This window comes from Hemitrygon akajei, chromosome 11 (assembly GCF_048418815.1).
Source record: "Hemitrygon akajei chromosome 11, sHemAka1.3, whole genome shotgun sequence".
NCBI classification, from domain to species: Eukaryota; Metazoa; Chordata; class Chondrichthyes; order Myliobatiformes; family Dasyatidae; genus Hemitrygon; species Hemitrygon akajei.
The window spans coordinates 162,674,057-162,691,965 of NC_133134.1; the positions used below are offsets into that span (position 1 = coordinate 162,674,057).

At 43.6% G+C, this 17,909-nt stretch overlaps 1 protein-coding gene and 1 long non-coding RNA gene across 2 annotated transcripts in view; both read left to right on the forward strand.

Moving 5' to 3' along the window:
- The window catches only part of LOC140736213 (uncharacterized), a 32,452-nt gene extending 30,969 nt beyond the window's left edge, over positions 1 to 1,483 (forward strand). The window contains exon 3 of the long non-coding RNA XR_012100906.1: positions 1,075 to 1,483. This is a non-coding gene — a long non-coding RNA (uncharacterized lncRNA). The remainder of the gene's footprint in view (positions 1 to 1,074) is intronic.
- A 4,190-nt stretch (positions 1,484 to 5,673) lies between these two features.
- Positions 5,674 to 17,909, forward strand: part of LOC140736212 (deoxynucleoside triphosphate triphosphohydrolase SAMHD1-like) — a 55,947-nt gene continuing 43,711 nt past the window's right edge. The window contains exons 1-2 of the mRNA XM_073062123.1: positions 5,674 to 5,942; positions 16,787 to 16,853. Coding sequence (XP_072918224.1) covers positions 5,786 to 5,942; positions 16,787 to 16,853 — 224 coding nt within the window. The 5' untranslated portion in view covers positions 5,674 to 5,785. The remainder of the gene's footprint in view (positions 5,943 to 16,786; positions 16,854 to 17,909) is intronic.

A 17,909-nucleotide genomic window follows, 5' to 3' on the forward strand; every position in this document is an offset into this window, starting at 1 on the left:
CCCGTTGCAGATCGGGAGACAGCTTCACTGAGCACCTACTCTCTGTCTGCCAGAAGAAGCAGGATCTCCCAGTGGCTGTCATTTCAAGTCTCTTTCCCATTCCCATTCCAAAATGGCAGGTGGAATTTAATGCAGACAGTGCTAGGAGCTGCATTTTGTTAAGACCAACCAAGGTAGGTCTTACACAGTAAACGGTAGGGAGAGCAGTGCAGTAGGAGAAAAGGAATACAGGTCCATCATTGAAAGTGGCAGCACAGATAAATATGTTTGTAAAGAAAGCTGTGGGCACATTGGCCTTCATAAATCAAAATACTGAGTACAAGAGATGAGATATTATGTTGAAGTTGTGTAAAACATCAGAGAAGCCTAATTTGGAGAAGCGTATGCAGGTTTGGCCACTTACTTATAGGAAAAATTTTAATAAGATTGAAAGAGTATGGAGAAAATGTACAAGGATGTTGCTGGGTCTGAAGGACCTGAGTTATAAGGAGAGATTGAATAGGATAGGATTTCATTCCTTGGAACATAGAAGATTCAGGGGAGATTGGATAGAGGTATACAAAATTATGAGGGGTATAGATAGAGTAAATGCAAGCAGGCTTTTCCACTGAGGTAATGTGGGTCTACATCTTGAGGTTATGGGTTAGGAGTGAAAGGTGAAAGGTTTAAGGGGAACATGAGGGTAAACTTCTCCACACAGAGGGTCGTGAGAGTGCGGAATGAGCTGCCAGCACAAATGATGCATGCGAGCTTGATTTCAACCTGTAAGAGACGTCTGGATAGGTACATGGATGGTAGGGGTATGGAGGGCTATGGTCCCAGTGCAGGTCGATGGGAGTAAGCTGTTTAAATGTTTCGGCAGATAGGTCGAATGGCCTGTATCTCTGTGGTGCCTTTCTATGACTACGACTGTAAAGGTTCATCACTCTTTCCCTGAACGGACATTGGTATCTTACTATCACAGCAGGGGTTTACTATCACAGACTGTGGTGTGTGCCTTATTGCACATTGGATTTTTCTTGCACTTAACCAAATTTAATCCAACCCAGTTGCAATGTTTTCTCTCTCTTTTAGAACAAGATTGATGGTCCGGCTGATGAAATGGTTGCAGCTGCTCCACCAACTCAAGGCAGAAGTTCTCATTGTAAATGTGAGTACTGGCTCGTTAATGATGGAGAGGAGAGTTTTCCATACATCTGGCAGATTGTGTCATATGAAAACAAGCCCTTTGGCCAACCATTGTGTACTACTTATCTAATCCTACTCTAACCCATTTCATTCTCCACGCATTCCCATTAAGAAGATGTAATATTTTTTCAAAGAAAGAGGCTTCCCTTCTTTCACCATCAATGCAGACCTCACCCGCAATTCTTCCATTTTGCACACATCCCCCTCACCCCATGCTCCCGCCACCTCACCAGGGAAAGGGTTCCTCTTGTCCTCACCTACCACTCCACCAGCCTCCATGCACAGCACCTAATTCTCCATAATTTCTGCCATCTCCAATGGATCCCACCACCAAGCACAACTTCTCCCCCCCTCCACTACCCCAACTTTCTGCTTTCTGCAGGGATCAGTCCCTACGTGACTTCCTTGTCCATTTGTCCCTCTCCACTGATCTCCCTCCTGGCAAATATCCTTGCAAGCAGAACAAGTGTCACACCTGCCCCTACACCTCCTACCTCACTACCAGTCAGGGCCCTAAACAGTCTTTCCAGGAGAGGCGACACCTCACCTGTGTGTCTGTTGCGATTATTTACTATATCTGCTGTTCTCGGTGTGGCCTCCTGTGTATCGGTGAGACCCGACGTTGATTGGGAGACCACTTTGCCGAGCACCTACTCTCTGTCTGCCAGAAAAAGTGGGATCTCCCAGTGGCCACCCATTTAAATTTTACTTTTCATTCCCGATGTTAGTGATGAGGTCACACTCAGGGTGGAGGAACAGCATCTTATATTCCATCTGAGTAGCCTCCAACCTGATGGCATGAACATCAATTTTGCAAAATTCCAGTAATGCCTCCCCCCGTCTCTGAAATAGCCACTAAATCATACCTCTTTGTGCTGATTTGAGCCACAAGTTCACTGACCTTGTTTCGAATACCATGGGCATTCTAATAAAGTGCCCCTTCAAAATTGTGCTTTCAAAATCTTGTAATCTCTTACTCTTTTGCACTTGACTTCCCTTCACTCCACTCTTACTTTCCTTTTTTATCTTTTGTTTTTTCTTTACCTTTATCCACAATTTTCATTTTTACTTTATCCATACTTCTCCAGTCTGTTGAACCCCCCCCCCCCCCACACACACACACTATTAAAGCCCTATCCATAGCCCTAGTTTTGTGATTTGCTAGGATCCAGGTCCCATCATGGTTCAGGGGGAGCCCGTCCCATTGGTACAGCTCCCTCCTTCCCCAATACTGGTGCCAATTTCCCATGAATTCAAACCCACTTCTCCCACATCAATCCTTGAGCCACACACTTAACTTTCTAATCTTCTTGACCCTATGCCAATCCAGAGATTACTATCTTTTCAGTTCTGCTTTTTAATTTATTCCCTCACTGCTCAAATTCTATTAGCAGAACCTCTTTCCTCATTGTACCTATGTTGTTGGTACCCACATGGACCAGACAACAGGATCTTTCCCCTCCCACTGCAAATTCCTCTGCAGGTCAGATAAGATGTCCCAAACCTGGGCACCAGGCAGGCAACACAGCCTTCAGGATGCGCTATCATTGTGACAGAAAACTCTGTCTATTCCCCTGACTATACTATCCCCAATTATCACTACATTTCTCTTCTTTCCCCCCTCTTGAATGGCTCCCTGAACCACAGTGCCACAGTTATGTTGTTAATCCTTCCTACAGTCCCCGACTCTCATCCACACAGGGAGCAAAAATCTCAGACCTGTTGGACAAGCTCAAGGGCTGAGGCCCCTCCAGCACTGTCTCTTGAATCCCACTACCCACCTCACTCACAGCCACACCCTCTTGTCCCCAACCACAGACTGAATTTGAGGGAGCTATTCTAATGGGTGTGACTACCTCCTGAAACAGAGAATCCAGGTAAAAATCAAAGGAAAGAGCATATAAAAGAGCAAAAATTAATGGGAAGTCAGAGCTTTGGGGATGTGTTAAAACACAACAGATGGCAACTAAAAAATGCCTTGAGGGAAGGGAGGAAAGGTAGGTAAGCTAGTCAATAATATCAAAAAATGATACAAAAAGTTTTTCGGATATATAAATAGCAAGAGAGATGAGAAAAGATATTGGACCGTTAGAAAATGACACTGGAGAGCTAGTAACAAGGACAAGAAAATGGCGGACAAATTGAATAAGTATTTTGCATCAGTCTTCACTGTCGAATCCACTGTTAGTATGCCAGAAGATCAAGAGTGTCAGGGTGCAGAAGTGAGTGCCGTTGCTATTACTAGGGAGATGGTACTTGGGAAGCTGAAAGATCTGGTGGTAAATAAGTGACTTGGACCAGATGGTGTACCCCGCAGGGTTCTAAAGGAGGTGGCTGAAGAGAATGTGGAGGCATTAGTAACGATTTTTCAAGAATCTATGGATTCTGGTGTGGTTCCAGAGGACTGGAAATTTGCAAATGTAAATCCACTCTTCATGAAGGAAGGCCAGTAAAGGAAACTAGAAGCCAACTAACTTGACCTTGGTGGTTGGGATGATGTTGGTGTTGATTATTAAGGATGTGATTTTGGGGAACTTGACAAAATAGGCTTAAGAGCATGGTTTCATCAAGGGAAAATTCTGCCTAATGAATCTGTTGGAATTTCTTTGAAGAAATAACAAGGAAGATAGACAAAGGAGAATTGGTGGATGTTGTGTCCTTGGATTTTCAGAAGGCCTTTGATGACATTCTGAACATGAGGCTGCTAAGCAAGATGAGAGCCCAAGGTATTACAGGAAAGATACTAGTATGGATAGAGCACTGGCTAATTGGCACGAGGCAAAGAGTGGGAATAAAGGGATCCTTTCTGGATTCCAAAACTCAAGAAAATCTGCAGATGCTGATCCAAAGCAACATACACAAAATGCTGGAGGAACTCAGCAGGCCAGGCAGTGTCCGTGGAAATAAATAAACAGTCCACATATTGGGCCGAGATGCTGACTGCTTATTCCTCATCAGAGATGAGGAAGATGAAAGTGATGTTAGGATTTATTTAAAGAGGATTAGAATATTAAAAGAAGGATGTAATGTTGAGGCTTTATATGCCATTGGTGAGGCCTCACGGAGTATTGTGAGCAGTTTTGGACCCCTTGTCTAAGAAAGGATGTGCTGACATTGGAGTGGGCCCAGAGGAAGTTCACGAGAATGATTCCTGGAATGAAAGTGTTATCATATGAGCTGTGATTGAAGGCTCAGGGCCTGTACTCGACGGAATTTAGAAGGATGAGGGGTGATCTCATTGAAACCTATCGAATGCTGAAAGGCCTAGATAGAGTGGATGTGAAGATGACATTTCCTCTGGTGGGTGAGTCTAGGACCAGAGGACGCAGCCTCAAGATAGAGGGTCAACCACTTAGAACAGAGATGAGGAATTTCTTCAGCCAGAAGGTGGTGAATCTGTGGAATTCATTGCCACAGGTGGCCGTGGAAACCAAGTTATTGAGCATATTCAAGGAGGAGGTTCCTGATTTGTGAGAGGTTATGGGGAGAAGGCAGAAGAATGGGGTTGAGAGGGAAATCATCAGCCATCCTGATATGTTGGAGCAGACTCAGTGAGCCGAATGGCCCAATTCTGCTCCTATGGAAGGAGGACCACTGAGATGTCCTCCTTCAAAGAAAGAGGCTTCCCTTCCTCCACCATCAATGCTGCCATCACCTGCATCTCTATTTCACGCACTTCTGCCCTCAACCCATCCACCTGCTGCCACACCAGAGTTAGGGTTCCTCTTGTCCTCACCAAGCACCCTCCGCATCCAGCACATAATTCTCCATAACTTTTTCCTATCTCCAATGGGATTCCACCGCCAAGTACATCTTTCACTCCCCCCACTTTCTGCTTTCCGCAGGGATCGCTCCCTACGTGATTCCCTTGTCCACTCTTGCCTTCCCACTGATCTCCCTCCTGCTACTTACAAGCAGAAGTGCTACACTTGCCCCTACACCATCTCCCTCACTACCATTCAGGACTGCAAAAAATCCTTCCAAGTGTGGCGACACTTCACCCGTGAGTCTGTTGGGGTGATCTACTGTATCCAGTGCTCCCGGTGCAGCCTCCTGTGAGACCCAACGTAGACTGGGAGACGGTTTGCGGAGGACTTTTGCTCCGTCCGCCACAGAAAGCGGGATCTCTCAGTGGCCAGCCATTTCAATTCTACTCCCCATTCCCATTCCCCATGTCAGTCCAAAGCTTCCTCTGCTGCCGCAATGAGGACACACACAGGTTGGAGGAACAGCATCTTATATTCCAACCTGATGGCATGAACTTTGATTTCTCGAAACTCCAGTAATTGCCCCCACCCACTCTTCTTCACCATTCCCCTTTCCCTCCTCATCAGCTCCCTCTGGTTCTCCTCCCCAGAATGCTGCCTGGCCTGCTGAGTTCCTCCAGAATTTTGTGTTCGCCGCTTGGATTTCCAGCATTTGCAGATTTTCTTTTGTTTCTTGTTACTATAATAAGCGCTGAATTGGGCGGGACGTTGAGCGAGTTTGATTGACAGCAGAGGGGTCGGGGAGGGGCTTCAAACCTGTCCGTTACGGGCAGTGCGCAGGCGCAGACGGCATCAGCCCGTTCCGTGCCGTGGAGACTCGGAGGAACGAGATGAACTGGGGCGAAATGCGCAAGAGACGGAGGTCCTCGACCCACGAGAAGGAAGATCTGCTGTTGAAAAAATCGAATTACCTGGAATGGGACGTGGAGGATGTCTGCAGCTTCCTGCGGATGCAAGGCTTGGAAACGTTTGAGCAATTGTTCAGAGGCAAGTATGGAATCAGAGAAACGTGCGAACAAGCAAGCCCGTGCTTGCGCCGGCTCTTTGGGAAAAGCAGTACAGTCCCTCCAGTGTTCTGCTAGAGACTTACTCCTTGCAATAGTTTCACCACGTGCCAAAGAGGCCGGCACTTCCTCCCAATGCTTCATCCTTTTCCTGTACTTAGTGGACCAAACGCACCCAAGTCCCTGCAAATCTTGCGGAAGCCTTCTCTCTCACCGCGCTGATCATTTCAGAGTCGTTGTCATCCCTTCATGTGTTTTGCTGCGACATTTCTATTCGGTGTAATATCAGTAACATTGAATGAACGCACTACGGTGTGGTTGCGTAACTTGACATCGCCGGTGCTGCTTTTTATTCACCATGGGGAATGTGAATGTCACTGCTAAGACCAGCATTCCGAATTCTCTTTGAACTAAATGGCCATTACAGTATTGTCAAAACTGCCCAACGCATCTCCGGCACCAGCCTACCCGCCATCAAGGATATATGCACGGAAAAGGGCCAGTAATTTGAAGGATCCTACCCACCCTGTTTGTCCTACTCCCATTAGGGAAGAGGCCACGTAGCGTCCATCGGGATCACCAGACTCAAAAACATTTACTCCCCCCCGAGCAGTAAGGCTGCTAACACCTCCACACCCCAACCACCACTACCATCATTTCCTGTCAGTCCCCTGGTGAACAGACATTCTTGTGCCTCGCGTCACCTTATGGACGTACAGTTAATTTATGTATAAGCTATTTTATGCATCTATATTTGTGTATTTTTTAAATTATTGTGTTCTTTATGTTACTTTTTTATCTTTCTCACTTTTTAAATGTACAGTATTTCTGTTTTGCACATTCTTTTAAATCTATTCAATACACGTAATTGATTTACTTGTTTATTATTATGTTTTATTTCATTTATTATTATTTTCTCCCTCCCTCATTATGTATTGCATTGAACTGCTGCTGCTAAGTTAACACATTTCACTTCACATACCGGTGATAATAAACCTGATTCTGATACTGTTCTTTGTGCTGCATCAGATCCGGAGTACGACTACACTTTACACGTTCTCCTTTACACTTGTATATTGGAAATGACATTAAACAATATTGAATATTGTAAGAATCCGCCAGTAGGATTTGTCAGCAACCACGTGAGTCAGAGTATTTAAGGACTGCATTCCTGCTGAAGAGGCAGTCTGAAACCTTGACTGTTTATTCCCCTCCAGAGATGCTACCTGACCTGCTGAGTTCCTCCACATTTTTGTGTGTGTCTTGCTCTGAATTTCCAGCATCTGCAGAATTAATTGTGTTTAAAATTTCTGTTGTTTTTTGTTGGTGGACCAGGTGCTTTTTTTCTGTAATGGTTACTAATTAGATAAGTAGTGCAAAAAAAAGGAAATTTAAAAAAAAAGTGAGGTAGTGTTCACTGGTTCAGTGTCCATTCAGCAATCGGATGGCAGAGGGGAAGAAGCTGATCCTGATTTGTTGAGTGCGTGTCTTCTAGCAATGAGAAGAGGGCATGACCTGGGTGGTGGGTGGTGAAGATCCTTAATGATGGACGCAGCTCCTTGAAGCTAACCTGGAGGCTACAGAGGCTAGTAACCATGATGGGGCTGATGAGTTTACAATGCTACGCAGTTTATTTCGATCCTGTGCAGTAGCTCCCTCCCCCACCCCCGTACCAGATGGTGATGCAGAGAGTTAGAATGCTCTCTGCGGTACATCTGTAGATATTTGTGAGTGTCTTTGATGACATATCAAACCTCCTCAAATTCAGCAGGAAGCCTTGATAAATTTCTCTAAGGCCTCTTGTAGCTTTTTTTTTGCTGGAGCAGGCAAGTGTGGGAGAATAAAAGTGCAAAGGTGTAGGAAACCTTAAAACAAGTTAGTGTATAAACTCTTGTATTTTGTCTTAAATAGACTGCAAAATAGATAATTACAATTTCATTTAAAAATATTAAATTGATGACACCTTCAAAAGGCAATGCCTCAAGAAGACAGCATCCATCATTGAGGACCCTCTTCTCATTACTACCATCAGGATGGAGCTACGGGAGCCTAAAGATGCAAACTTAATGTTTTAGAAACAGCATCTTCCCCTCCGCCATCAGATTTCTGAATGGACTATGAGCACCACCTCCCTATTTTTTGCTCTGTTTATTATTTTGTATATTGTTTATTGTTATTTACTTGGGCTCTGAGCTCCCAGTGGAGCATAGGCCATTGATGACCGTCCATCCCCATCATCCAAAGTCGATGGTCTGGTTGGAGTTTATCAACGTTTCTTCAATCCATTGTATCCACTGTACAGGGGATTGGCCTGGATAGCTTCCCCAGATCCCTGTTTGCCAGCCTTACCTGTTTCCACTGTCGTGGTTACTTGAAATGACCAGGAGACGCAGACAATTCTTCGAGAAGTTTAAACCTTTATTTGCAAACAAAGGCTGAGGCAATCAATGAACTTGTCACCGAAAGCCCACCGAGCTCTGGTGTACAGCATTCTTTATAGTAATTTCTTATCTCAGTTACATTTCGGTTTTATCAGCATACCCAATCAATTTTTAGTTGCATATCATCTACACATTAACTAATCAATTGCTCTTGCCTAGCTCTCGGTGCGCCACCATTATTTCTCACCCGTTCGCATTGGGGCCCCATTCCTGGCCAAGGTTATTTTTTCCAGACAACCTCCCTCACATTACATTCCTGCTCGCACCATCCTGTCCACCACCGTTATCTCTTACTAAACAAAGGCTGAGTGTAATACATGGAGTACATTTCAGCTAATTAGTGCTGCTAGCTAAACAGGTGTTCTGTAATTGCCACAGTATGCAGCTAAGAGAGTACAAAGTATCTAGTTAAAACAATACATAGCAAAATGTGTCTAGTAAAATAATACATAGTAATATTCAGTACATAGGAGTGATTACATAGTGTAGAAAATAGCTAGTACATAGTGGTTATATTTCAGGTATATATAGTGATTATGTCAGGTATATTTCTCAATACCACCTCTTGCAACCAGGACGTAGGGTTCCACTTTGAGAGACATTTTTTATTATAAAGTATAGTAAACTTTTGTCTTTTTTTTTTGCTGCCACAGAAGAACAAATTTTGTGATCGTGTCTGATAATAAATCTGATTAATGAATCAGACAGAATCTGTTCTGTTCTCACTGATCTGTATATTGTGAAAATTGTTGTTTCTTGACAATAGTACAGAGCAAGATAAGTGTGAGGTGCTACATTTTGGTAGGACTAATCAAAATAGGACATACATGGTAAATGGTAGGGTATTGAGGAATGCAGTAGAACAGAGTGATCTGGGAATAATGGTGCATAGTTCCCTGATGGTGGAATCTCATGTGGATAGGGTGGTGAAGAAAGCTTTTGGTATGCTGGCCTTTATAAATCAGAGCATTGAGTATAGGAATTGAGATGCAATGTTAAAATTGTACAAGGCATTGGTGAGGCCAAATTTGGAGTATTGCGTACAGTTCTGGTCACCGAATTATAGGAAAGATGTCAACAAAATAGAGAGAGTACAGAGAAGATTTACTAGAATGTTACCTGGGTTTCAGCACCTAAGTTACAGAGAAAGGTTGAACAAGTTATCTTGATCGCGTCCAAGATATCCTGAAGTGGGAGGGTGAGGAGCCAGAGGTCGTGGTACATGTAGGTACCAATGACATAGATAGGAAAGGGGAAGAGGTCCTGAAACGAGAGTATAGGGAGTTAGGAAGGCAGTTAAGAAGAAGGACCGCAAAGGTAGTAATCTCGGGATTACTGCCTGTGCCACGCGACAGTGAGAGTAGGAATGGAATTAGGTGGAGGATGAATGTGTGGCTGAGGGATTGGAGCAGGGGGCAGGGATTCAAGTTTCTGGATCATTGGGACCTCTTCTGGGGCAGGCGTGACCTGTTCAAGAAGGACGGGTTACACTTGAATCCTGGGGGGACCAATATCCTAGCGGGGAGGTTTGCTAGGGCTACAGGGCAGACTTTAAACTAGTAAGATGGGGGGGGCGGAAATCAATTTGAGGAAACTATGGGAGAGGAGGTTAGTTCACCAGTAGAGCAAGTAAGTAGACAGTGTGTGAGGGAGGAAAGATAGATAGATAGATAGATACTTTATTCATCCCCATGGGGAAATTCAACATTTTTTCCAATGTCCCATACACTTGTTATAGCAAAACTAATTACATACAATACTTAACTCAGTAAAAATATGATATGCAGCTAAATCACACTCTCAAAAAGCATCAGACTTCCAATATAACTCGGAGTCCTGCCATGTGCAGAAGTTCGCTGATGACACGGCCATAGTGGGGTGTGTCAGGAATGGACAGGAGGAGGAGTATAGGAAACTGATACAGGACTTTGTGATATGGTGCAACTCAAACTACCTGCGTCTCAATATCACCAAGACCAAGGAGATGGTGGTGGACTTTAGGAGATCTAGGCCTCATATGGAGCCAGTGACCATTAATGGAGAATTTGTGGAGCAGGTTAAGACCTACAAGTATCTGGGAGTACAGTTAGACGAGAAGCTAGACTGGACTGCCAACACAGATGCCTTGTGCAGGAAGGCACAGAGTCGACTGTACTTCCTAAGAAGGTTGGCGTCATTCAATGTCTGTAGTGAGATGCTGAAGATGTTCTATAGGTCAGTTGTGGAGAGCGCCCTCTTCTTTGTGGTGGCGTGTTGGGGAGGAAGCATTAAGAAGAGGGACGCCTCACGTCTTAATAAGCTGGTAAGGAAGGCGGGCTCTGTCGTGGGCAAAGTACTGGAGAGTTTAACATCGGTAGCTGAGCGAAGGGCGCTGAGTAGGCTACGGTCAATTATGGATAACTCTGAACATCCTCTACATAGCACCATCCAGAGACAGAGAAGCAGTTTCAGCGACAGGTTACTATCGATGCAATGCTCCTCAGACAGGATGAAGAGGTCAATACTCCCCAATGCCATTAGGCTTTACAATTCTACCACCAGGACTTAAGAACTTTTTAAAAGCTATTATTAATGCTTTTTGAGATAGTGATTTAGATGCATATCATATTTTTTACTGAGTTAAGTATTGTATGTAATTAGTTTTGCTACAACAAGTGTATGGGACATTGGAAAAAAGTTGAATTTCCCCATGGGGATGAATAAAGTATCTATCTATCTATCTATCTAATAATAGCTTTTAAAAAGTTCTTAAGTAGTTTACTTAATACATTGAGTCCTAACCCCGGCACTTTAACATATCTTACTCCTGGCGGTTGAATTGTAAAGCCGAATGGCATTGGGGAGTATCGATCTCTTCATCCTGTCTGAGGAGCATTGCATCGATAGCAACCTGTCGCTGAAACTGCTTCTCTGTCTCTGGATGGTGCTATGTAGAGGATGTTCAGGGTTTTCCATAATTGACCGTAGCCTACTAAGCGCCCTTCGCTCTGCTGCCGATGTTATACTCTCCAGTACTTTGCCCACGACAGAGCCCGCCTTCCTTACCAGCTTATTAAGACGTGAGGCGTCCCTCTTCTTAATGCTGCCTCCCCAACACGCCACCACAAAGAAGAGGGCGCTCTCCACAACTGACCTATAGAACATCTTCAGCATCTCACTACAGACATTGAATGACGCCAACCTTCTAAGGAAGTACAGTCGACTCTGTGCCTTCCTGCACAAGGCATCTGTGTTGGCAGTCCAGTCTAGCTTCTCGTCTAACTGTACTCCCAGATACTTGTAGGTCTTAATCTACAAGTTAAGATCTTAACCTTAGGGCAGGTGATGGAGAAGGGATGCGCTCAGCCCGAAGATGTAGGGGAGAAGAAAGAAAAGGATAATAAATTTGAATGCATTGCTAGGGATGAAAAGAGAGGAGGAGGTGGAGAGTATCTTAAATGTATCTATTTTAATGCTAGGAGCATTGTAAGAAAGGTGGATGAGCTTAAAGCATGGATTGATACCTGGAATTATGATGTTGTAGCTATTAGTGAAACATGGTTGCAGGAAGGGTGTGATTGGCAACTAAATATTCCTGGATTTAGTTGCTTCAGGTGTGATAGAGTAGGAGGGGCCAGAGGAAGAGGTGTTGCATTGCTTGTCTGAGAAAATCTTATGGCGGTGCTTTGGAAGGATAGATTAGAGAGCTCCTCTAGGGAGGCTATTTGGGTGGAATTAAGAAATGGGAAAGGTGTAGTAACACTGATAGGAGTGTATTATAGGCCACCTAATGGCGAGCGTGAGTTGGAAGAGCAAATGTGTAAGGAGATAGCAGATATTTGTAGTAAACACAAGGTGGTGATTGTGGGAGATTTTAATTTTCCACACATAGATTGGGAAGCTCATTCTGTAAAAGGGCTGGATGGTTTAGAGTTTGTGAAATGTGTGCAGGATAGTTTTTTGCAACAATACATAGAAGTACCAACTAGAGATGGGGCAGTGTTGGATCTCCTGTTAGGGAATGCGATAGGTCAGCTGACAGATGTATGTGTTGGGGAGCACTTTGGGTCCAGTGATCACAATAGCATTAACTTCAATATAATTATGGAGAAGGACAGGACTGGACCTAGAGTTGAGATTTTTGATTGGAGAAAGGCTAACTTTGAGGAGATGCGCAGGGATTTAGAGAGAGTGGATTGGGTCAAGTTGTTTTATGGGAAGGATGTAATAGAGAAATGGAGGTCATTTAAGGGTGAAATTATTTAAGGGTGAAATAAAGATACAGAATCTTTATGTTCCTGTTCGGTTGAAAGGAAAGGTTAAAGGTTTGAAAGCGCCATGGTTTTCAAGGGATATTAGAAACTTGGTTCGAAAAAAGAGGGATGTCTACAATAGATATAGGCAGCATGGAGTAAAGGAATTGCTTGAGGAATATAAAGAATGTAAAAGGAATCTTGAGAAAGAGATTAGAAAAGCTAAAAGAAGTTACGAGTTTGGGTTGGCAAATAAGGTGGAAGTAAATCCGAAAGGCTTCTACAGTTATATTAAAAGCAAGAGGATAGTGAGGGATAAAATTGGTCCCTTAGAGAATCAGGGTGGTCAGCTATGTGTGGAGCCGAGGGAGATGGGAGAGATTTTGAACGATTTCTTCTCTTCGGTATTCACTAAGGAGAAGGATATTGAATGGTGTAAGGTGTGGGAAACAAGTAAGGAAGTTATGGAACCTATGACAATTAAAGAGGTGGAAGTACTGGCACTTTTAAGAAATTTAAAAGTGGATAAATCTCCGAGTCCTGACAGGATATTCCCCAGGACCTTGAGGGAAGTTTGTGTAGAGATAGTAGGAGCTCTGACGGAGATCTTTCAGATGTCATTAGAAACGGGGATTGTGCCAGAGGATTGGCGTATTGCCCATGTGGTTCCATTGTTTAAAAAGGGTTCTAGAAGTAAGCCTGGCAATTATAGACCTGTCAGTTTGACATCAGTGGTGGGTAAATTAATGGAAAGTATTCTTAGAGATAGTATTTATAATTATCTGGATAGACAGGATCTGATTAGGAGTAGCCAGCATGGATTTGTGCATGGAAGGTCATGTTTGACAAACCTTATTGAATTTTTTGAAGTAGTTACGAGGAATGTTGACGAGGGTAAGGCAGTGGATGTAGTCTATATGGACTTCAGCAAGGCCTTTGACAAAGTTCCACATGGAAGGTTAGTTAAGAAGGTTCAGTCGTTAGGTATTAATACTGGAGTAATAAAATGGATTCAACAGTGGCTAGATGGGAGATGCCAGAGAGTAGTGGTGGATAATTGTTTATCGGGATGGAGGCCGGTGACTAGCGGGGTGCCTCAGGGATCTGTTTTGGGCCCAATGTTGTTTGTAATATACATAAATGATCTGGATGATGGGGTGGTAAATTGGATTAGTAAGTATGCTGATGATACTAAGGTAGGAGGTGTTGTGGATAATGAGGTGGGTTTTCAAAGCTTGCAGGGAGATTTATGCCGGTTAGAAGAATGGGCTGAACGTTGGCAGATGGAGTTTAATGCTGAGAAGTGTGAGGTTCTACATTTTGGCAGGAATAATCCAAATAGAACATACAGGGTAAATGGTAGGGCATTGAGGAATGCAGTGGAACAGAGAGATCTAGGAATAACAGTGCATAGTTCCCTGAAGGTGGAGTCTCAAGTAGATAGGGTGGTGAAGAAGGCTTTTGGAACGCTGGCCTTTATAAATCAGAGCATTGAGTACAGAAGTTGGGATGTAATGTTAAAATTGTACAAGGCATTGGTAAGGCCAAATTTGGAATATTGTGTACAGTTCTGGTCACCGAATTATAGGAAAGATATCAATAAATTAGAGAGAGTGCAGAGACGATTTACTAGGATGTTACCTGGGTTTCAGCACTTAAGTTACAGAGAAAGGTTGAACAAGTTAGGTCTCTATTCATTGGAGCATAGAAGGTTGAGGGGGGATTTGATCGAGGTATTTAAAATTTTGAGAGGGATAGATAGAGTTGACGTGAATAGGCTGTTTCCATTGAGAGTAGGGGAGATTCAAACGAGAGGACATGATTTGAAAGTTAGGGGACAAAAGTTTAAGGGAAACACGAGGGGGTATTTCTTTACAAAGAGAGTGATAACTGTGTGGAATGAGCTTCCTGTAGAAGTAGTAGAGGCCAGTTCAGTTGTGTCATTTAAGGTAAAATTGGATAGGTATATGGACAGGAAAGGAGTGGAGGGTTATATGGGCTGAGTGCGGGTAGGTGGGACTAGGTGAGATTAAGAGTTCGGCACGGACTAGGAGGGCCGGAATGGCCTGTTTCCGTGCTGTGATTGTTATATGTTATATGGTTATAAGTTAGGTCTTTATTCTTTGGAGCGTAGAAGGTTGAGGGGGGACTTGATAGAGGTATTTAAAATTATGAGGGGGATAGATAGAGTTGACATGATTCAAATAAGAGGACATGAGTTGAGAGTTGGGGGCAACACGAGGGGGAGTGGTAGCTGTGTGGAACGAACTTCCAGTAAAAGTGGTAGAGGCAGGTTCGATATTGTCATTTAAAAAAAAAATTGGATGGGTATATGGACAGGAAAGGAATGGAGGGTTATGGGCTGAGTGCAGGTAGGTGGGACTAGGTGAGAGTAAGTGTTCATCACGGACTAGATGGCCTGTTTTCGTGCTGTAATTGTTATATGGTTATAAAAATTATCATACATTACAAAATAAGTAGTGCAAAAATAAGTGACTAAGTAATGTTCATGATCACTCAGGAATCTGCTGGCAAAGGGGAAGGAGCTGTTCCTAAATCACTGAGTGTGGGTCTGCAAGCTCTAGTTCCTCCTTCCCAATGGTAGTAACAAGAAGAGGGCATGTCCCAGATGTTTATGGTCCTTAGAGATAGATGCCACCCCTTCTTGAGATGCCATCTTTTAAAGATGGCCTCGATGATGGGGAGGGTTGTGCCCGTGATGGGGGATGGCTGAGTCTACAACCTTCTGCAGTCTTTTACAATCCTGTGTATTGGAGCCTCCACATCAGGTGATGAAACAGCCAGTCAGAATAGCCCAAAGAATATCCAGAGCAGGGGTTCTCAACCTGGGTCCATGGACCCCTCGGTTAATGGTAGGGGTCTGTGGCATTAAAAAGATTGTGAACCCCTGAAATTTGAGAAATAGAGAAATTTGCAAGAGTCTGAAATGGAAAAATTGAAGCTAACAAGGCTGGTTGAGAATGTGCTGAATAAGTTGAACAGAATTCCATCATTAAACAAAGGTTGATAGCATATAAAAACAGGAATTCATGATGGAACTTTATAGAGTGTCCTCACTTCATATCTGGCCACAGTAGATGGAGAAAATGCAGGCATTAAGAGAGGGTCCAACAACGATCTTTAATCGTGTGGTGAGGGACTACAGTTACAAAGAGAGATTAGGGAGGTTGGGGTTTGTGTTAGAAGGCAAACAGGACATTTGAGAGAACAGGACATAGAACATTACAGTACAGTAGAGGCCCTTACCTCCATGATATTAACTTACTCTATGATCAATCTAACCTCTCCCTCTGGATTACTGTTTATTTCCTGATCCTTAGGGCTCTTCTGGGAATCAGGAATGACGAGATCCCAGTTTATTCAGAGTACAAATGGATATATGAATACTAAGCAAACTAAAGATCTAAGAAACAATGCTGAGAGGTATAAGACAAAGGAATGGAGATGGCACTTCTAAAACATCCGTGACTTTTTTAGATGAGGGAAATTCCTTGGGGATAAATTAGTTAATAGGTGACATAATTAAACCAATTGTATCACATGGGTAATGTGTTTATACTTAGCCAATAAAAGATGAGAAAGGTGATAAACCGTCAGTCTGCCTGCTATACCGTTTTCTGCCAGTGAATGTGAAAAATATGAGTTTGTTTAAAAAGTAGAAATCTCATAAAAAGTATTATTTAAAAAAAGTGGTTTCCAACACGTCCCTCGTGGGCCTCCATTTTTCTAGTTTTAAATTTTTTTTAACAGGACAGTGCTGAGTAGGGCCTTCAAGCCACACCGTCCTAGTATCCCCGACAACCCCAATTTAACCCTAACCTAATCATGGGACAATTTACAATGACCTATTAACCTACCCGGTATGTCTTTGGACCGTGGGAGAAACCAGAGCACCTGGGAAAACACACACATTCCATGGGGAGGATATACAAACGGTGTAGGAATTGAACTCCAAACTCCACCCCAAACTGTGTATTAACATCATGCTAACTGTTACACCCTTTCATCGTAAGAGTCTCTTTAACTCTCACTGTATGTATCTGTATAGATGTCTATGAAATGATGCGAGTTCTGAGGTTTCTTATTGACCACACTTTGAATTTTGTTGTCCCCCATCCACCGTCTCTCCCCAGATGAAAAGTTATCTGGCGCTGCACTGCCCTATTTGGCGGAACGTGATTTGGCACAGCTGGGTGTGAGGTAAGCAGAGCAATTGTGTCATGTATGTTGTGTACCTGAGCCCGAGTCCCAAGGAAGTGAAATTATAGAATCGTATACAGAACAGAAACAGGCCCTTCGGCCCATTTAGTTCATTCCAACCTGGCCCTCTGCCTAGCCGCATCCAACTGCACCTGAACCCTTCATACCCCTCCCATCATGTACTTAGCCAAACTTCTCTTAAATGTTGCAATTGAACCTGCATCTATCACTTCCACTGGCAGTTCCTTCCATTCTTGCACCACCCTCAGAGTGAAGGATTTCCTCCCCTCAGAATCCCCTTAAATCTTTCAACTTTCAACCTAGTCCTATGACCTCTTGGTCTTGTCTCACCCAACCTGAGGGGTAAAAGCATGCACACATTGACCCTATCCATATCCCTCAATTTTGTATACTTCTATAAGATCTCCCCTCATTCTCTACCCTATTCAGTCTTTTCCCGTTACTCAGGTCCTGGCATCATCCTTGTATTTTTTTTCTGCACTCTCTCAAGCTTATTGATATCTTTCCTGTAGGTAGGTGACCAGAATTGCAATACTACAAATACTTTAAATTTGGTCTCTCCAGCATCTTGTACAACTTCAAAGTCACATCCCAATTCCTGTCCTCAATATTTTGATTTATGAAGCCCGATGTGCCAAGTACTCTCTTCACTCCCCTTTAAAGAACTTATGGCTCTGTATTCCCAGGGATGAGAGAAATGATGGATGCAGCAAAAGAACTTTCCCAAAAGGGTGAAGGACATTGGAATTCTCATCCCTGTGATCATTGGCACTGGCTGCAGCCTGGTTGGTTGATGCAGTGGTCCTCCAGCTGATGCACGGACCCAGGTCTCATGGCTTCCCCAGGTTCGATTCTGTCTTGGGTGGTGTCCGTGTGGAGTTGCATGATCTCCCTGGGACTGCATTTCCCCCTCTGAGTGCCCCTAGTTTCCTCCTACAGCCCCAAAGACCAGCTGGTTGGTAGGTTTAATGTCCTCTGTAAATTACTGATTGTTCAGGAGTTAACATGAGAGTCGATGGGACTAGGAAGAACAAC